General features: G+C 41.3%; 1 protein-coding gene across 1 annotated transcript in view; it reads left to right on the top strand.

The window, feature by feature from the left end:
• Positions 1-14,396: 14,396 nt before the first annotated feature.
• LOC145392156 (uncharacterized) overlaps positions 14,397-22,762 on the top strand; it is a 61,882-nt gene continuing 53,516 nt past the window's right edge. Inside the window, exons 1-3 of the mRNA XM_080266606.1 lie at positions 14,397-14,473; positions 18,804-19,086; positions 19,582-19,704. Of these exons, the coding sequence (XP_080122732.1) occupies positions 18,904-19,086; positions 19,582-19,704 (306 nt within the window). The 5' untranslated portion in view covers positions 14,397-14,473; positions 18,804-18,903. The remainder of the gene's footprint in view (positions 14,474-18,803; positions 19,087-19,581; positions 19,705-22,762) is intronic.

Raw genomic sequence — 22,762 nt, 5'->3', positions numbered from 1 at the left:
ACCTTCCCTCCTAGAGACGCTCTTTTCACCCTCAAGCAAAGTCAGGAGAAACATTACAGTTCTTATGGTACTAAAAGCCCAGTTATACCACTTTCAAGGCCACATTCCTATTCCTATTCCACCACTAACCATGCTAAGTCAAAGGGACATTACAGACCTAATGTTGCTAGAAATCTCACAAAGTCAACAGTAAATCCCATATCACTTGCAACATACAAACCAGAGACAGGTAAAGTAGATAAAACTCTTAATAGCCCAAGTGCTTCTAGGTCTCCGACTGCGACGACCTCTTCCCCCTCGCCCCTTCCTCACACTTATCCAACGCCAACTTTTACAGCTGAGGAGGAGGAGGAGGAGGATGCAAGCCCAAAGTCTGGTTTAACTTCTGCACCCACGGCCTCCACGCTACCGCCACCCATACCTACACCCACACCCACACCCTCCAGTGTTGATACGACGCCCACAACAGTTGAAGTTACTGAAGCAACAAGCCCTGAAACCTCCCAGCCATCCACTCCCTTTCAGCTCCTCAACTCTCCGCCTCCAGCCTCAACTGTGGCTCTTGATGGGGAGCCACAAAGTCTTACAGAGCCTACGGAAACCATTATGGACGTAAAGACATTGCTGACGGACACGGAAACTGAACTGACAGCCAGACTCAGACACATTTCAACTCCAACACCCTTGACGACTGTACCCTCTCCTCAGACAGACACATTTGACTCTATGGAGGAAATTATTTTAATAATAGACTCCCTGACTGACGTCCCTAGGTTGATCACCGACTCCACCGCTGAGCCTGAAAGACGTGAGAGTAGCACCACAGACATTCCAGACCAGCCAGACCAACCCGAACCCACCAGACCGACCTCAAGAGAGAAACTTCAGACCGTAAGGGTGGTGAACGGGACCGAAGATATCAGAACCACGAACAGACAATTCCCCACAAAGAAGACCATCAGTAGCAAGGACTTGTTTGAACTGTTTTATATGAATCGGAAACAGAGCTCTGCCATTTCCATAGTTTCGCCAAACGCAATTCAACAAGGGGATAAGAACAAACTAGCTCGCTTCTTTTTACGAGACTTAAAGAACAGTGACGCTGACGGAGAGAACGGTATCGTACCCGCAGACAAGGAAAAAGATATTCTACTCTTGGAAAATGACAAGTTACTTGCCATTGACGCACAGACGGACCAGGAGAACACACTCACACAAAACACAGGACATATAAATAAACAAAGCTCACCCGTACAGAGAGACAAACAGCAAATCTTGTCACTGACTGAAGATGAACACAGCGCCACAAATATGGGATTCCCGCCAGAACTCCCATCACCACCAATTCCCGAGGGTGGGTTCCGGCCCATTCTGGTTCCCTCGGAGCTGATAAGTGAGAACAGGACAATGAGTTTCCGTAACACAGGCATGTATGGATCACGAAACCCTGCTGGTATGAGAGGATCCTTAGTTCCTAGTATGGAATCAGGTCAAAGTAGGTATGGATCAGGTCAGAACATGTATGACTCAAGTTACAGCACGTATGGTTCTAAGTATAGTATGTCTGGGTCAGGTCAGAATACTCAAAACATGTATGGGTCCGGTCAAAATATATATGGATCCGGTAGAAACGGTCAAAACATGTATGGGGAAGGTAGGAGTAGGCAAAATATGTATGGATCAACTCAGAACATGCAAGGGTCAAATGATTCAATTCACACCACCCAAAACACCACCACAGCACCCCGGACCAACACCACATCAAATACCACCACGGATCAGACCGACTTGACTCAGACCGAACCAACAGACGCGACTGATGAATCCTCCAGTTTAGACGTGCCCGAGACCAAACGGATTCCGAGGCGGATATCCTCCCAAGGGCAACCCCAAACTCCCTCTGGAAAATCTAGGAAAAGGGTAAGTCAAGCAGAGTTTAGCAGAGATAGAGAAAGGAATCTGCCAGTGCATTTTCAGCTTTGATTCATCCCTTTCAGGTCGAGACGTATTCTTGCTATCTTCAAACGATTTTATTCACTTTGCTTAAGATTTTTCGAACTGGAGGGAGTAGGTACAGTTTTCATCAGCCTTTCAGTACGAGAAGTCTTTACTGGTTGAATAGGATCAACTAGAGGTAGCATAACATTAAGAAGCCAAAGTAATGTCATCGTATTGAACGGGTCCATTTCTAGCAGTGTTAATGGGAGAGTTACAGTAGATTAAACTCGATATGATGTGATGCTAGTAAACCTCCAATCAGACGCCATAGCTAAATGTTGCCAGTTTCAAACCACAGTGACGCGATGTACTACCTGTAATTATGAACAGTTGGTCTAAGCTGCCTTACAGTTACTTCGTTTCCACATTAACCCTTTGATTGGTAGGGAGCTTCAGAGCAAAACTGAGTAGTCTGGCTTTGCTTAAAATGAAGTAACTTTGTTCGATAATACCAGCGCAAGGTTGAACGAGCTTAATCCACTCTCCCATTATATAATCTACTCCCTGAAAGAAAAAAAAATGTATTGAGTGACGCTTTCTTGATACCGGTAACTTTAAAGCCACTGCCGTAGGTCTAAGAATAATACAATAGTCATTAATAAATTATTTGCAACTCTGCTCAGTATATTTTATCTGAGTAATATCAGATACTGGAACAGAAAAATTACTCAGATAGTTGCTCAGTCAGTTATCAAAGTTATTTTTAAGATAAACTAGCCAATAACTCATCTATAAACCTGTTCAGTTTAGGAAGAGATATATGCAATCCTGCTCAGTCCATCAAATTATCCGAAGAACGCGTCCACTGCAGGGCGACCACAATGGAGATCGTGTAGTAAAGAGAGATGAGACAACTCCCACCACTGTGCTGAGGCTGTCACTCGCAAGTCTGTTGTAAACACTGTCAGTCTGTGTGGTTTGTATGGCTGGTTTAATCCTTTCACTGTCAAAACGTCTATCCCGAGTCGAATGAAATCAACTGGTAATATCGAGAATTCGAGGAAAAAAAATCACGTTAGTTTACTGCATGGGGTAATGGAGACTATTTTGACTTAACTCCTGCGATACTAAAGACCTCCCACGAACTACAAAAAATAGTTGGAGTGCAGCAAGAATGTCATATAAAGAACGTCCTCACGCCGAAAAAGTTAAATCCCTGACATCACCTAGTCATACAAATCAGCATACTTAATAACACTTGCAATAGGTTGTCTTCTCAATAACTTCTTTATCGAAATATATTGTGTAGTACACCTAAGTATCCTTCTGTTTGCTGTTTCTCTGATATTAACGTATGTCGCATTTAACATACTGGATAATATTAACGTCCACTTTCTATAAATGTACTCGTAAGGAAGGGGTGCTAGGAAACTTCTTTAGCTGACTAAAATATTGTTAAAAGTACTACAGTGGAGAAAATGGTCTCATCTCTGCTAACTATGCAAGACTAAGATTCACAAATTCACTTACAGTTACCTCCCTGTCGCAACTAAGATTCACAAGGACAGCAGATGGAGGGTGCAGAAGCTTCTTACATATATTTTTCTTCTTGTTAACACAGATCTTTACCACGAAAGACACTCGGTCATAAGCCTGGGAATCTGTGACCAGAGTTTCCATCAGGACAGTTCACAAGCATGCTTACGACCAGTTCCCATTCGCACAGAGGCGTAGATGGGGTTATATTATAACTGGGGTGACCAGGGGGCGGCTAATTCTTAGTATGGGTTGGCCTTATTACTCTTTCCGGGATCGTAGGGTTTTCTCCCGGATATTTTGGGTGGTCAATGGGGAGGTCTACGCCGCTCTTCCTGTCACAGCATTTCTTTGATAACATTCGTTGGCGGGAAGAAACAAGAAATTTGGGAGGTTCCTGCATTCCTTCGTCGTCTGTCTTATTAAAATAATGGTTCATGACATTTTTTCTCGAAACCAAGATTTTTCAGAACGGCCGGAGAAATGGAAAGATTCTAAAACTTTAAATTCTTCCTACAGAAACAAATCATAGTTACTGGAGGGAATTTATAGTAAGTTTATTCTTGAATCGGTGTCCAGGGTCTCCAGTCCACTCCAGAGTACAACATTACATACGTGTAACCGCAGAGGAGGGGGGGGGGGTTCATGGAGGAAAGCTCTGTCTAGTCTGTAATAACTGCTTTTGACGCCAGTTTATACCTATCAAAATCTCACCAAAAATAGCTAGTTCGGAATTGCCTTTATACTGGAGCACCTTGTTTCCCAAAATCTCATTGAAATTACTGTAACTTGTTTTTCATATTTTAACAGACGACATATATCTTTCGAAATCTCACTAGAAATAACTACTTTTAGAAGTTGTTCTGTTTTTCAAGGTTGTTTTCTCTAGACTCTTCGTATTTTTGCAGACATTGATGAAACCAAACCTGTTAAAATCATACACACTGACAAGTTAATTACACTGAGGGATATCACCGCCATCACCATCACCATAGCTCAATTTGCTGATATCTGAAAGGGGTGAATGGGCTCTAAAAATTATACCAGGAACGCATAATACTAGAAGCGCGCGCGCACACACACACACACACACACACACACACACACACACACACACACACACACACACACACACACACACAATTCTTATCATAAATTTCGCTATGGCATACGTTACGTAACAATATAAAAAAATATAGGTGATAATGTATACCTTGTCACCGAACCGCTTCAGCCTGACATTTTTTATTGTAGTCTTGCTATCTTCGACAATTATGTTCAGCTTTTCAAACTACGAGGATTACTCATACCTACAACCCTATAAATCCCTTCAGTACGAGACAGCTTTCCGGAGCTGAATAAAATCGTCTGGAGATAGCAAGCATGAAACAAGGACTGGAGCTCAAAGGGTTAGTTTCCATTCTAATAAACATTCTGAGAGCTGCATTCTTAGTGGCTATGGAGACTTAGCAACATTTCTTCGGCGATTTTTGCTACACATTACACCCCACTATCCTCATGTAGGCTATGTTATTGACGCAGACTTTGTCGATCTCAAAACGACATAAATAACATACAACAAAATGCTATAATTGTAATATGCAAAATGAATCACTAAAGAAGAAGTGCTAAGAATCCTCATATGCCACTTGAATACAGCTAGTTTCACGGTATCACAGGGTGGGTGCGGAAAGGTAGGCCATATATTTAGCTCAATAGTCATTACATGTATAGGATTATTTAACTCATTATATTATTATCATGAAACTCAAAGTATATTTTTGTACTGAGACTTGAATATTCAATAAAGATTCCAAGATAAGTTTTCGTTTTAATATATTCCTAATTCCATTGTCATTTCTGCACCAGGGAGCGTATATCTTCAGATTAACTTTTGTAGTGATGGTTTGTATATAGAGTGTGTCCCGCGTTTTTTTTTTTTTTTCAGGTTATTTTAGGGGTTATTTTTAACTTTCAATTGCAATATCGAAATAGTTCCAGTTCTCAGTTGTTACGGATCTTCAATTACTAATGTTGTTATAAGTTAATGTGGTCTCCCTCACCTATAAGCTCAGCAGTGATCGTAACTACGAAACGGTTGAGAATTGGACCCGTTGATGCAACATTTTTTACTTAGACTTAGCTCTAGTGCGCGTGCACACGTGCCCTCGAACATGTGTTGACAACACGGTTGGCAACATGTTTGTGTACATGTATGCAGCAGCATTTTGACAGATGTATGCAAACATGTTTCGAAAACTGGCAGCAAAGGCGATGGGATGTGAGTGTCCATACCAGGCAGCTGAGACTTCATTATGACGTTGCCAACAAGATCTGGACGCTGCTGTTCCCAACATATTTGCAGTGTGTTCGTTATTGTGTTGCATACATGTTGCCAGCACTTGTTCGTGCACATGTGTGGACGCGCAGTTAGAATAACATCCTAAAGCTGAGAGAGAGAGAGAGAGAGAGAGAGAGAGAAGGGGGGGGACAGGTGTGATGGTAATATCAGAGAAAACGGAGACAGTTCGGGGTGCACAGTACAGTATAATATACATATCCAGCAATGGAGGAAACGCAGTTTCACCTTTCTGAATAACCCCCTTAAGGCGGTGTGAGAGGCTTCCTACCACCTCTTTCTTACCTGCTTTTTTCTACATAAGAAAAAATAAGGAACAGGTGCCAAGAAGTCTCATAACCCCGCGAGACTACAGCTTAGGAGACACCATCACCGGTCAAAAGGGTTAACCTCTTTATTTCATTACTTTTCTCGTACAGTTTATTTCTCTCTCATCTGTAAAGACTGGATTTTTTTTTTCTGCTATGAGCCATTATAATTCTTTGCACTATGATGTAGCTGTTATCTCACATATTGTTTTTCATTCCCTGTTTATGTTGCTTTTTAGACAACCCCTCTTCCCATCCTTGTATATAATCCATATTGTGTAACGATCGCACCTGACTCCCTACTCGTATCTCATATACAGTACAGCTTCTCGTCTGGACCAGTGGTTCTCCGTCTTTTCCATCCCATTCCCCCATGACAATTTCTAACAGTATGAAGGACCTATTCATCTTTTCACAATCCTCACTAAGTTATGATCATTAAAAATAAAAGTCTCTGCTTAGATGAAGAACATATATTGCTTTTGTACTCTTATTGTCGATTATTATAATCACCTGGTGCTTCAACATCATCAAGGTTTCTCTCCAATCTAAGCAAGCACTGTTATTCATATTTATTTCAGATTTCCCTCATTTTCTTGAAGATTTTTGGAATATACAGGAGCTCATTTGTGACTCCTTTAAAAACTTTCCTTGGTACCCTTGGGGGACCATGTCCTCTACTTTAAGAATCACTGATACTCTCGGCCTTCACACATTCATTTTCACTGAAATAGTTCAAAACCCATTGATTCAGCAATCAGTTTCCAGAAATCCTGGCTCCACCTGGCTGATACATGTCTACACTTAGCTTCAGATTAGCCATTCAGAGTCAGTCTGACGATTGTCAAGTTAAAAAAGGGTTTCTAAACCTTTGCCATGCACTCTTCAGTACAAAATTAATCCAACTAACTTGATCCTTTGTCAGTTCCTTAGCCTGGCCATCTTCCGTACTTCTCATTCTGTCACACTCATATGCCGTGTCTACCCACCTTTTTATTGGCCTACCGCACCTCCTAACATCTTCAAACTCACTCACATGTACCCTTTTCACCACCATATCTATAACCATTCTCTTCATATGACCGTACCATCTAAACGCAACTCTTCAGCTTTGTTTTTCACGGATATTATTTCTTCTCCAATCCACTCTCCGCAATCCACACATGTTTATCAAGAATCCCATCTCCACCGATCAAATTCTTAATATTTACTTCTTTTTTCTTTTTTTTTTTATGCCACACCAGAGACTAGCACCCATTCCATTGTGTGGGTACTAATACTCCTTCATCCAATCCTCTTACAGCTGTCACGTTCTGTCCTCTGTTTTGCATCAGTATCTTCTTAGCACCAGCCACTTTTCTTCCCTGTACCATTTCTGCTTTCCACTTCCTTTGCACATTTACCTAGCTTTTCTGTCACTCCTTCCAGATACTTAAACTTTCCCACCAACTGAAGTCTCTCTCCATTCACCAGAACATCACACCTTAATCAACAATCATCACTGTACTCTCATTTATTTACTTTCAAGGCACTTCACAAACAGACCAACAAAATTACGCACCAATTAACAAAGTTCCTGTTCACTGTTCGCCAGCAGCACAGCATCGTCCGCAAATATTACATTTAAAGAACTCCACCGCTAAACACTCATTATTGAAATCAGATAAAGTATTAATGTCTCTTAAGTAAAATATATCGATGATAAAGAATTCCCACGACGGCTTCTATGCCAACAGGAGTACGATCATTAAATTGCAAACACATACTTCCTGTGGTTAATTTATATGTCCAGTTGTTACGTCGCATTCTTTACCTTTTCAAGCCGGTGGCGAAATTTTCATTCTAACCGATTTCAGATAATTCTATTGCGCCCAGGGTAGATGTATTGAACTGGATAAAACTGTCCACATATAATCATCAGAATAAAATTGTATGAAGATGACAAGAATGTAATGGAAAATACGTCAGCGGCGTGAATGGATTAAAGCAACAAGAATACGGTGCATTGGCTTAGTGGTGAGTGAGAGGCGCGGCAGAATGAAGTTGTGCCACCAATGTTTACTAACCTTCACACGTACCCATAACACTGAAGGTAAGCAATGTGGAAGCCTGTTATATTTGTATCCTGTTATTGCATACCATTCATCATTCATGCTCTAGGAAGTGGCTATCTCTGTGTCTATTGACTGTTCTTCATTATTTTCAGATTAAGTACGGTACCTTCCTAACTTGTGTTGCGAACCCCATGTGTATGAGAATGGCGAGCGAGTATTGTTTTTTTTTTTTGTTCTTATTATTCCTTTTCTTTCTTCTTCTAGGACAAAGCGTTTATTTAAACCATTTGCACACCCTGCCCGACCAGCCCACAACGGAGCAGAATCAGAAAGAAACCGGTAAGGAAGAGGTATTATAACAAGCTTCCTAAACCCACGAGAATACCGCCCCATAAATGTGGAAGGGTTAAGTGAGACAATCTGTAAGCCTTATAAATTATTGCTCTGATTTTCCTTCCAACTGAACAAAATCGTCTGGCTGTGTTTAAGGAAGAAAATGAAGGAGGAATACGCTTCTGTCTACTTATCTCCTACAGGAAGCAGAAAATGAGTTACAACAAAAACAACAACTTCATCAACTTCAACAACAACAAAACGAAACCATCACCACCACCACCACCACCACCACCACCAACAACAACAACAACAACAACAACAACAGTAATAATAATAATAATAATAATAATAATAATAATAATAATAATAATAAAGAAAAAGAAGAGATGAAGAAAGCTTAGATAAATGCCTGTCGACTACTTGAGCGTCATGAAGTCAGACGATCAATATTTTCCAGGTTTCAGTCTTCCCCTAATATACGACACGCATCATCGAATTTCTATACATGGGGGAAACAAATGGCAAGCTGAGTACAATAAGGGAGGAGGGGGGAGGAGCTGGGAAGGAAGGGAGAGAGGGAGGGAGGGAGGAAGGGCAGAATGTGAAGGGGGAGAGAGGGGGAGAAAGGGAGAGAGAAAGGGATGCTGTGGAGGGAATGACGAGAGAGGATGTGAAGGAGAAAAAGAGAGGGAGGGAAGGGAGGGGGGGGGAAGAGAAGGAAGGAGGGAGAGTGAGGGGGGAAAAAGAAGAGGGGAGAGAGACAGAGGGTAAAAGCAGACAGAAGGGGGAGGACAAGAAGAAATGTGGGGGGAAAAAGGGAGGATGTAATTGATGAAGGGAGGGAAGAAGTGCATGGAAGAGATGAGAGAAGGATAGAGGAGAAAACGTGAAGGAAAGAAGAATGGGAAAGGAGACAGCATGAAGGAGGGAAGAAGAGAAGGAGGGAGAAGTGAGAGGAAAGATGGGAGGGAAAGAAAACTGTGGAGGGGGAAGGGAAGAACTGGGTAAGAGAGAGAGAGAGAGAGAGAGAGAGAGAGAGAGAGAGAGAGAGAGAGAGAGAGAGAGAGAGAGAGAGAGCAAAGGAAAAGTGGAGAGAGGGGAAGTTAAATGAGGGAGTGAGGTATGAAAATATAAGTGAAACAAACAACGAGTTAACAAATAAAAGAAAGAGGGTAATGGGAAAAATGGCGGAAGGAAAGAACTGAGGGAAGAGAGAGAAACGCTGCTAAAAAAGGAAATATGGGAGTAAATAAAGGAGGGTAGGATAGTTATGATAAGAGAAGATAAATGAGAGAGAAACAGATTTATATTAAGCAGATTTATATTATTACCGGCTGAATGAATCTTATAAAGGCACACTTTTTTTTTTTTTTTTTTTTTTTTTTTTTTGCAAGTCCCAGGCTACGAAAATCAATCGTCGAATTTAAAAGCCAGATTCCTTTCTACCTGGGGAAGGATGGAGGATTTGAATCGAGTTTGATGATTTCGCAACACCTCTTCCTTAGCGATTTAGTCTGCACATTACCACAGTCTCATTTTGCATGGTACTTGTATCCAAACGATCTAAATAACGCGTAGTTCATTCACTTTAACTTGGCCTAGATTTTCGTCCTTTTGCAGCTCAATGAAGGAAGAAGACAATACAATGACTCTACATCCATTCCATAGAACTTTTTCATGATTAGCACCATTACTGGTGTTAATCTATTGCTACAGCTCAGCAATCAAGATGGAGAGATGGCAGTTTTAGGCCAGGTTAAAGTGAACAGAGTATAGTTCGTGGAAGAGGCAGGGCGGATGAACCATGGTTTTTAGGGACTGCCACCAAGCTGTTATGGTGCGTATAAATAGCTCCCTCTCTTTGTCCTTCCTTCTCTCACCGTTCACCCGCCTATTGTTAAGGTTCACAGAAAGCTTTATTAGGCTACAGCCAACTCCAAGTCTACATTTTATCTTCCAGAAATGACGGAAAGCAATGTGCAGCTTTCCAATGCCTGTTTTCATTACCTTCGTATTAATTCAAACCCTCAAAATATATAACTACCGTGGAGCTTTTTAATAGTATCGCGATCTTTTATTATAGGTTTCTTTTCGTACAAAGAAGTTCGAAACATTGTATACTGTAACTAGTGCTTGCCGGCAAAAATTTGCGGGACTAATAGCCTATCCATTGCAAAGTATTTGCAAATACCAATGTCTGTTTCTATACCGTTACTGAGTTCACAATGACCAATTCTGACCAAAAAGATGGAAAAATGATTTGTGCAAATTTTCGTGTGTCGCGAGTATCGACAATTTCACGCCGTTGCGTAGCTCACGATCGTCAAAATTTTTGTCTGGTGTTGTTTTGACACTCCCTGGACTTCCTACCTAGTGCAAAAAGGATTAGGTCTATGTCTGTTACCATTCTCGTGAAAGGAGCGAACAAACGCGCAGATAGATTTACACACACTGCTTGACTTTATTTAGATAATGTTGCTTGTCGTTTCTAGTCTCATCTTTCACAAAACCTCTATATTGTGTACAAATATAGAGTTATCGTTATTAGCAGTTGTATCTAATGAAACCTTATACACAATATTGTTCATCTCTCGTAACCATGAAGTTTGACAAAAAGCTCTCTATACACAAACACAAACACACACACACACACACACACACACACACACACAGTTTGAAGAAGACATCATAAATTGAAGTAGTGATCAACCTAAGCTATTTTACAGCTACATCCGAAGCAAAACCAAAGTTAAAGACAAAATACAGTCCAATACGGCTGAGGGGATCATCTATACTCAAGAGAAAGATATTTGTGAAGCACTAAATAAAAATTTCCAATCAGTTTTTACAAAAGAAAATAATTTTGAAAGAGACGATATGGAACATGCATGCCCACACGTATTTCCAGATATACAAATATCAGAAAAAGAAGTACAGGAAGAGTTAAGTAAATTAGGCAAAAGAAAAGCAAATGGTCCTGATGAAATTTCAGGTTGGGTGCTACAGGAATGTGCAGAAAAGTTAAGCAGACCATTGTATTTAATATTCAAGGAATCCTTAGATCAGGGTAAACTACCAGATACTTGGAAGAAAGCAAACATTGTTCCCCTATTCAAGAAAGGGAATAGACAGAATCCACTCCACTACCGACCTGTGTTGTAATTAAGATACTAGAAAAGCTGATGAGAAAAGTTTGGGTAAACCATCTAGAACACAGTATGATAACAGAAAGGCAGTTCGGTTTTAGAAAGGAAAAATCATGTGTTCCTAATCTATTAAGCTACTATGATAGGGACACTAGGCTATGATAGGGGGCACTAGGCTAAAGTAGATACAGAGGCCTTCTGCCCATGGTAGGGGCCCTCCTGTAAAGATTTTAATGACTGTCAATAGATCTTGAATGAAAACAGTTGCTGTACGAGTAATTTTCATCATTCATCTATTTATTTAAGCTTTATGTCCTCTTATTTTTTTTTATCTTATATTCTAAAATGAAAGGGTGGGACCCTAGACTGCAGCCTAGCCAGTTTTAGTGGTTATGCCATCCCCGTAGGCATTTATTTATTTAATTATTTATTCGTTTACAGTTTGTGGCCGATTTATCTTTTTTTTTTTATAGAACACTTTACATTATGTACAAGCCATAATGTTTCTTTACTTTCTCTCTCTCTCTCTTTTCCTATTTCTCCCATATTTTCTATCACTACTTATTGCTTTTCTTTCCTTTACAGGTGACTTTATATCGAGCGACAAGCCAAATGGTTTCCTGTAAGCCAAGAAATAATTTACAACGTTGGGTGGTAACAATATAACCAAACCATAGGTGCTCCCTACATGTCAGCAAGTGGGTTGGTGGAGGGTTAGTGCTCCTCCCCGTAAAACAAATAACTCAAAGACAATGGCCACCCCTTACGGGATTATGACGTCTGGCAATATATATACTGTATATATATATATATATATATATATATATATATATATATATATAGATATATAAATATATATATATATCTTAAAGACACCCATCCACCATCATTGAGGTGGTTTGGTCATGTGGAGAGGATGGAGAGTGAGAGACTGACGAGGAGAGTGTATGTGAGTGAGGTGGAGGGTGAGAGAGGGAGGGGGAGGCCAAGGATGAGATGGAGGGATGGAGTGGAGAGGTATATGAGAGAGGGGGCTGTGAGTTGGGAGCAGGGCAGTGAAAAGGCGGGGGACAGGGCGACGTGGAGGTGATTTATTTGTGGCCACCCCGTATGGGATTAAGGCGTCTGGCAATAGATAGATAGATTGATAGATCATTATTATTCTTCCAAACACCCCTTTACACGTGTTGTGATCCGCTAATCTTTCACAGTATATACTCTTTCCACGCTTTTTTTTTTTTTTGTCACCTTTAGCCTCCTTAGGTAGGGCATGTCTCAATAAAGATCTTTATATCATACACAAGCCATGATGTTTATTTATACAGTCAAGCGGATTTTGGCCAGAGGATGCACTGTACCTGACAATCAAGATACCTCTGACCTCCCACATCCTCTGCCTGCGATATTTATAGTCAGGCCTAAAATAGTCATTACACTGTTCGCCACGTCAGCCCGGTCTCTGCTTGCTGGCTGCCGCGTGTCCCCACCATTTCCTGTTCTCAGAGTATGCCCAGTACTGTAGTAAAGCGACATAACAGTTACTTCACCGAAATCCGGTTGACGTAACTGAGCCGACTCTCATAGCTTCGCTTTATTATTTACCCTAACTATTCTAGTGCATCACAACCTCAACCTCAACGTGACTAGTTTTCCACAATTTAACTTAGGTATGATACGTAACATGCAATGATATGCATACGGTGAAATGATATTTAAAATGGCCGATAGCTGTTATGGATCGAGCATTTCCATTCAGGCGCAAAGTACGCTACTGTTTATAACGTGTCACCTTTAAACTCGACAGGGACGCTCTGTTCAAGCGAGCTGTGAGATCCGGAAAGTCACTTGATCTGGGAAACCTTAGCAGAATGTGCAAGGTCATCTCTTTCAATATGTGGCCGATGCGTCCGATCGTTACTCCTGGTTTCCTTGTTACCTTCGCTTTAACCTCCTTGTTGCTAGGCTATTTGCGTCTCACAGCTATATAATCATGATTCATGAAGGTCCTGAAAACAGCGAAAGCCTGCGTTTGTCTGTAATTGCGTTAAAGCAGCCACTTCGAACCTTCCAGCCATTAAAGATCGAAGACGAGGTATTCCAGCAATGAGATTAATAATTCAGGTCGAGATTGATTCGTGACGTTAACCACAAATGCGTTCAGAGGCCAAACAAGATGATAACTAAAGAAAATTGCTGTTGTTACAGTCTTCTGTTGCAATTTGGAGCAACTAAAACTCACTTAAAACAAAGCAACTGTAGTTTGTGGCACTTGGAATGGCATTGCGGGTGGTCGTCATCGATCCATAAATCACCGCTGCCCCTAGCGACCCCATTGTTAGGTGATATGAGTGGTGCAATGAGTGGAAGTGACGCAGGTGCAACGGGTTGAAGCCAGCGTGCGCACACTCGGACAGGAGTTGTTACGGCCAATCCGCGCGCGCTGCTGGCGGTAAGGGTGGTTAACGACAGCCTGCGTCCCGATCTTTGCACCTCCTCTGCATCGTTAACCACCGTCTTGTTCAACTCCCTAATTCACTCTTGTTCATTCATTTAACGTCCATAATTGACAAAAGACAAACGCCTCACACGGAAATATTAGTAAAAGAAGTGACACCTCGGAGATGAGATATGAGGAAAATTAGGATTAAATGGGCAGACGAAGTTAGTCGTTGGCCGTAATTGTGGACCTGACGACTCAGTTCCACTACTTAGTTGGACAGCGCTGTCCTCGCCCGCCGTAGTTTGGCCACATATCGCTCATTTGCACCCTGGCCATGTGGTTTTAGGCATGTGGAGGTTAGTGTGAGGCCTGGTGGATGTAGGAAAAGGTAAATAGTGGTCACGTGATGGCCTGGGCGGTTTGTTTACATTCTAGATAAACCCCGAGTTAAACCCAGGTGATTCTCCCTTACCTGGCTGGCGGCCCTGGAATTTGCAACATTAGTCCCCATCCTGGCTTTTATTGCCCAATTTTCCCGTGTGATCAAGACTTCTCGTGAGGACCTGGAGCTGAAAATATGTTTGCAGAGCGTGATTTATGACGACAAGAGTGGGAAGTGAGCGAAATGAGAGGGACTGTGTGTTGTGGGAAAATGTCAAGGGTTGTGAACCAGTTTGGCAGCGGTCGTAAAGCAATGGCCACTTCTTGACACTGATGCTCTGTTTCTCCCGTTGTCTTGGCTATAAATGATACCTTCGTGAATTGCCGAGGAATCCATGTTTTGTGGTGGAAATGGCTGAAAATCCATAGTGATAAGACTGATGAGAGAAACTGACTTGGAGTGTGAAATGTGATGGTATTTTTTTTTTATTAAGTTTCCTTTGATTTAATACGAGTGGTTGTTACTTGATTTTAAAATAATGATGGTAAGTAGCCATAAAGTTGATGGCTGAATTATGTAGTTTGGAGGTCTTTACTGATGACAAGTTTACTATCTAGAGCTAATTTTCAGTAATAATGTTATATCTGGTAGCCCTACTTGTCAGCCAGGCAGTAGAAAGTTCATCATAACCCAAAATTATGCACAGGATTCCCGTTTGCTGAATAAATTAAGTCATCACTCAAACCTAGGCTGGTAATTGTTTTGAGATGATTTGACAGCCATGTGACAAGCATATGATACATAGTTCATGTACACAGTAGACCCAGCCATTACAGTGTTTTCAGAAGCTCATCAACGAAAATAAAAAATTAATTAGCTTTGTTAAAGTTTTGTGAAACATTTATATTGCTAACAAAGAAATTACCTTTTTATGTGTGGGATTACCCCATTCAGGCTTACAAATATCATACATCTACTTACATTGCTTTTAGTGCAGTAAAGTGTTATTTAATTCTTTGTATTCAAAATTTATAGTGGGATGTAAGAGAATAGCAGGTGCCTATGGTGTGTGTGTGTGTTAGAAAAATAATTTAGTTATAAACCCCAAATTTTTTTAATGGTAAAATGGAATGTCAGAATCTCTTGTGGAAGATGCCAGCAGCAAAAAAAAAAAAAAAAAAAAAAAATCACAGCTGGCCATTGATCTCATAGTTTGGCATCCATTTCCCAGTGTTGGAGAATTGGCCATGATTTAGCCTCAGATTTAAGCACTGGACTGCAGTCCATGGCATTCTCCCAGACCAGCACTATCTGAAGCAAGCCTTGGGAGAGACACATTTCAAGACACATTATGCTTATGCTAAGTGAAATCTTAATGTGATGGGGATAATAATTCTTTAATTACTGTGTATCATATAGCCAGCTTAAAGGCAGAAGATATAAAAGAGCCATTCAGTAGCTAGTACTGTATACAGTAATTGGTAATGAATTGTATCGTATCATGTATTATTGCAGTAGGCTATGCATTACCTGTACTATGCTTTAATGGTATACTGAACAATATAAGTGTAGTACTGCAGTGTACAGCTCTTGATAATAATACAGGTACAGTAAAAGTCCTCTCATTCAGCATCTTTGGGACCAAGCAGGTGCCGAAAGAGCAGAAATGCCGGATGACCGGGAAATCCTACCAAAAAGTTTCTAGCGATAATGGTTGGTTATCTAAATGCAATTACAGTGTCTAGCAAGTATTATTGGTCAGCCCTCAGCACTGGCCTAAATATTTAATAAGCAAATTATATTTAATGATACATGAACTTACATTAACCTAAGTGTATTTACATATATACACCACAAAATAGCACGACAAAGTTTCCAAACTTTCGGAAGGTCCTGCTCACAAAGCCAGACACTCACGAGTCATGATGGCCGATGGTGCATGCAGTGTTGGCAAGGAGAAATCTTCAAAAGCGCTAAGCTCAACTTTAAAATGCGCTAAGCTATAGGAGAACTGTTCAAATATTCATGCTAAATAAGACTTCAGAATGTGCAAGATATAGAAGGATATCTAATATTTAATGGTGCCAGATTATCATGAAAAGTGCAAAATTATTATATAAAGCACTAGATCTAATGCCAACAGGGCCAAATTGGCAACTATGGGCACACGGGTACCTGTGGCCACATCGACCCCACTGCGGGTATTGATTGGCTCAACATATTTGCCGGAAGAGCAGAGAACTTTCTTAATGGGACTATTTATGAAAACTGCCAAAAGATTGGAAAAACCGTAAGACCAGATGCCGAATGAGAGGACTTTTACTGTATACTGTACTGTATTTGGGGTGTGATGAAGTACTGAATTGGCACTGAATCTGCACTCTTAAATGGAAAATTTTATTATTTTTATTGCCATATAGGTTCATAAACACCAAATTATCACCCTCAGTCCACATTGTCTTTCACATTTCATTTCTTACACACACTCACATGCATGCAAGCATGCATATGCGTGTGCACACACACACACACCTTTCATTCATGAAACTTTGCAGCACCCACCTATCATCACTGAACAATATGATCAGTAACAAACAACAGTAGCTGCTGTACAGGCAGTTTCCACATCCTACCATCTCTCTATGGACACTCCAACAGTCACTGCCCAATTGTGCATGGTACTGGATAGCTGTTTCCTTCATAACACTGCATTATCCTTAGAGGCTGTATAGCCTACTGAAACAGCATGAAGATGTAGCTGACACATGCTTGTATCAATCCAGTATTAAACAAAAGAATGTGAACAGCTCCTCTTTCACACACGCATCCCTTCCTTGTGCTGTCATTTGCATTCTTAACAGGAACTTCCCTTATAGGCCTACTTGTATTCTTAGCATCTTTCACATTGCCTGTGTGTCTGCTGACATAGACCCCTATCCTGTCTCCAGATCCACGACTGCTACATACAACCTTCTATTGTCTTATATTTTTCCATACTACATCTGGGAAAGAACCTCAGGTTTATGTAGACCTACCCCTCCCCTTACCAGAAACCCCATGTTTTTTCCTACCATATTTTGGTTCTCACCCTCACTCTGTCAGTAACTATCCCACTAGGCCTATAGTTTATAGTATTGTTTTTCCGTGATAAGAAAACAAAGAGCAACCACTGTTATTTCCACACATTCCTCTTTGCCATTATAGAAAGGAACTACTGTAATATATAGGTACCTAACTTTCATTGGTCTGGTTTTGTAATATGCACTGAAGCAAGTCTGCAATTTTCTAGACTTATTTAGCTAACCATTGTTTTCCCCCCCGTATTTCAGTATTTTGCCACACTGTCGATCACTAGTTTTCAACTTTCTTTTGTACTGTATTGCTCACACTTCTGTCATACCGATCGTTTCCTCCCCTCGTGCTTCTCTTATTCTTCCGACCATTCCTCATCCACTTGTGCTACCATCACTTTTCCTCTGTACTTTCAGCAGATCATTACATTGGCCACTCCATCTGTTGACTTTCTGTGTTTGCCATTAGCATTTTTACATTTTTATTGTCTGTCATTATTATCTGTGATGCTCTATTACTATTTTGATCTTTCATAGCAGCTTACATTCCCTCCCCTCTACTTAACACTCAAATTTCTTCCAAACCTATTATTTTTTTTTTTCAGTCTCTTCATCTTCCTCCATTTCTTAGTTAACAGCTTTCTCTTTCATCTCTCTACATAGGCTTATTTATTTTCTCTTTTCCCATTCAGTCACTACAGTAAATGTCTTCTCTTCATCAATGTGTTTCACCCTGTTACTTCACTTTGCTGACCCTTTTACTGCTTTAGGCTACTTCTACTCCTTACGCCACAAACCACCTCACATGCTGCACATACTGGTAATTCTGTTGTGCTTTCACTACTCACATCTTCACTTCCTTCATTTGCCTCCAAGGTATACCGGGTATGCTCAGTTGAATCTCCTCTTCATTTCTTGCTCTTTTCCTTTTTCCTACACTTTTTTTTTTATATATACTGTACTGTACTTTCATTGTAACACCAGCATCCTCCTGTATTCCATTAACTCTGCACACCCATTACTTTTGCACTGATTTCCTTGACTGAACTACATACCATATAGACAAGCCATCACATACAAGGCAGCACTGTCACTTCCCCCACCTCTGTCCACTCCCTTCATTACCATTGCTACTTGGCTTGAGTTTGTAGTGGATTGCATAATTTTTTCCTAAAAGAAATCTGAAGAGGTGATTTATAATGAGGATTTAAAGTATTTACATATATATTGCAGGAGACTGAGTGTTGCAAGGACTGATGGCCAGGCTAGGGATGAGGGCTGAGGAGGCACCACAACGCACCAGACGCCACCCACACCCACACCCCTGAACAGCATGGAGAGCGATGCAGTCCCACAGCATAGGGGGAACGAGGCCAGGGAGCTTGAAGAAAATGGCTTAGAGGAAGAGGAGGAGGAAGAAGATGAGAATAGGAAGGAATTAGTGGAAAATGAATTGGAGAAAGAGAAGGAGAATAGGAAAGACTTGGTAGAAGAGGGTGAGAAAAGGAACAAACTGGTGGGAGATGGCATGGAGGAAAAGGAGATGGAGCATGTGGTAGGGGGTGATGATTGGGATGAGTTAGCAGTGGAGAAGGAAGGAGAAGGGGAAAGAAGAGAGGAAACTGAAGAGATTCCAGAGGAGGGGGAGGAAGAGGAGGAGATGGAATTAGAGATAATGGAAGATGAACCTAATGGAGAAGTAGAGGAAGAGAGGAAAGATCATGATGAGAAGGAACCGGGATCATCAGTGCTGTCTACACCACAGCCACCATCACCAGTGCCTCCACCCTCGCCATCTTCGTCTTTACCAACTCTCTCTTCACCTCCTCGTCTGCCCTCACCCCCGCCAATACCACCACTGTCACCACCACCTTCATCCTCACCTTCACCACCAGCTGATGCCTCTCCAGCACTACCCCCATCTCACTCATCGCCGTCGTCATCATCAGCTCAACTTGCACCATCGCCCCCATCCCCACCCCCATCTCTGCCACCACCAGCATCACCCCAGTCCTCACCGCCGTCACCAACAAGACCTCAAGAGATGATGGTTGCACAGTTAAATCAGCTGCAGCAAACAGTGGTGTCACACATACTGCAATACCAGGCTGGTGTCATAGCTCAGTTCCAGCAGGTAAGTACGGTAGTTATGTGTTTGTAAACTCAGATGAGAATACATGTTTAGGACTTGAGTTAAATAAAATTTTCATTATTTACCAAGTTGTACAGTATTGCTTGCCTTATATTATTATTGTTATTACTTAGAGTAAAGTCTTTATGCATAAACTATTTTAGTTTTGCTTCCTCTACAGTATAATAACAAGTTGATGAATTGCTTAGGAGGCTATGTTATTAGCAGTGTTCTTCATCATCATCCAATCCTACGTTGCCCCATGAGGAGCGTAAGAGCCTAGGGCTTGGCAAGTTGGTCCTGACATTAAAGATGAGAGTGACCAGCCTCATTCATCCTGAGTGGCATTATGTGGGCAGTAAACCTCAGCCACCCGTTGGATATAAACCTTCACCGGCTCAATCCGATTGGAGCGCTATAATTACCCACTAAACCACCAGGCGCCAAAATTTGGTTTTATGGTTACCACCCAGTGTAGTAAATGGTTTCCTGGTGTACAGGAAACCATTTGGCTTGTCACTCAGTGTAGAGTCACCCACAGGCAGAAGGAAGAGGAAAGAATGAAGGAAAGAAAGACAGAAGAGGGAGTGTAAAGGCACCCATAGGCAGAAGGATGAGGAAAGAATGAAGGAAATAAAGACAGAATAGGATGGAAGGAAAGAAGGATGGAGTAGAGGAAAGGGCAGACACCCGAGGGCAGTACTATATTGAGTGAGTGGATGGTGAGTGCCCCCACCTTCCACACTATTAGCAGTGTTAATTTCTAAATACAGACTTCTTATTAGTTATCATGTACCCTTTATGAACACAGCTCATTCCTTAGTTATGAAATGCAGAGAAAAATGGACTTTCTTTGTATCTGTCTGTCTATTGCCAGATGCTGTATTCCCATAAAGGGTGGCCACAAACCACCTCCATGTCACCCTGTCCCCTGCCATTTCGATACCCTTCCCTCACATACTTCTCCACTCCATCTCTCCATCTCATTCTTGGCCTCCCCCTCCCTTTTCCCCCCTCCATCTCATTCACCCACACTCTCCTCGTTAGTATCTCTCTCTCCATCCTCTCCATATGGCCAGACCACCTCAGTGTATTTCTCCAAACACTTTCTGCTACTGTATATGCACATCACAATGCTCCTACACTTCCTCATTTGTCAGTCTGTTTCTCCATGTAACTCCAAATACTCCTCTTAGATAACTCATTTCCACTGCTCTCACTCTTGACCTGTGTCCTTCCAACAAGGTCCAAGCTTTTCTTCCATATGATAGAGTTGGTACACAATGCAATAATGCAGCAACTTTTTTACTTTCATGCTCATTTCCCTTTTTCTCATCATTGTTTTCAAAGAACCAACAACCTTTCTTCCCTGTTGCACCCTTTCCAGCACTTCATCCTCCAGACTTCCATCCTTACTCATCACACTAACCAGGTACATAAATTCACTCACATTTTCCATTTCCTCACTATCCAACCTCACTGTGCATTCAGTGACTTCATTTCTCTCAGAGACCATAGCTTTGCTTTTCCCTACATTCACCTTTAGATTCAGTTTCTTACACACTCTCCTAGACTCTTTCACCAAGCCTTACAGTTTCCCTTCGTCTTCACTTAACAATACAGTATCATCTGCAAACAACAGAACAGGAAGTTTCCAAGTGCTGCCTTCTCTCATTAGGACTGCTCGAACATCCACTGCCCTATCTAGTATCTCATTTATAACCCCCTCCACATACAGACTGAACAGCCGTGTGGACTTGGCACATCTTTGTTTCAGTCCAACATTCTGATAGAAAAATTGACTTAGTTCACCATCCACAGCACTGCAGCCTTAGCACCCTCATACATACTCTTCATGACATTCAGCAACTTCCCGTTTACTCCATATATTCTGAATATTTTCCACATTCCTCGTCTGTCCACTTCTGTCATATTCCTTCTCCAAGTCCATGAAGGCTGCATACAACTTCTTCCCCCTCTGTAGAAACGTTTCCACTAAAGACATAAGGATGATTATCTGAACTACACAACTTCTTCCCTTCCTAAAACCTACCCGTGCTTCTCCAACTAATTCCTCTGTTATTTCTCTGACTCTGTCAATAAGTATCCTACCATATATATACTTTTTCTGTTACACTAAGAAGACAAATGTCCCTGTGATTACCACACATTTCTTTTTCCCTTTTTCCTTTGTACAAGGAAATAATTATACCTGACTTTAAATCCTCTGGGACTCTACCATCCTCCCAGGCCAATCTGCACATCTTCCACATCCATTCTGCTACTATCTCTCCCCCATACTTCAGCATTTCACCACACACTTCATCAGTTCCCAGGGCTTTACCTACTTTGACTTTCTTTATTGCATCCATTACTTCCATCCTACGAATCTCTTCATGCTTTCTCACCTTCTTCTTTCTCCCAGTGATTCCCCAGCCACTTACACTCACATTACTTTCATTCTCTGTGTTTAACAGTTCATTCAAGAATTTTCTTCATCTGCTCAAGTTTTCTTCTTTCTCCACTGTCAGTCTGCCATTTTTATCTTTCACACCCCTACTAACTTCATCAAACTGTCTGATTCACCTTACCTCCTTCCAGAACATTTTCTCACATTCCTTCCATATTACACTCAGATTCCCTCCGAATTCCTCCTCCACTGTCTTCTTACTCTTCCTTACTAATCTTTTTACCTCTCTCATCCTCCCTATATATAAATCTCTTTCTTCTCTCTCAACTTCCTCCATGCCTCTGCTTCCCATGATGGTCCTTCTCACAACAGTACTTCCTGCCGGCTTCATCTGGAGGGTTTGGTGGGTGGGGGGCAGCCTTCCTGCTTTTCTATCCTTGTCTTTAGCCAATAGATTAGTTTTGTTAGTTATAATCTTGTCTATACCAAACAGCCATGAAAGGACCAGCAGGTCAAGTGCTGTTTGCTTTCCTTTATACTCCTTTGTACTTTGCACAACTGTATATGCTTTCTTCTTTTGCACCACAGGTTGTCTCACCTCTTCATTCCACTATGCTGTTCCTTGCACCCCATTTCATTTCTCTTCACTCC

The sequence above is a fragment of the Coenobita brevimanus genome, chromosome 21, assembly GCF_032717465.1.
Source record: "Coenobita brevimanus isolate Jiangsu-jjx chromosome 21, ASM3271746v2, whole genome shotgun sequence".
NCBI classification, from domain to species: domain Eukaryota; kingdom Metazoa; phylum Arthropoda; class Malacostraca; order Decapoda; family Coenobitidae; genus Coenobita; species Coenobita brevimanus.
This window is presented reverse-complemented; position numbering and strand designations above follow the sequence as displayed.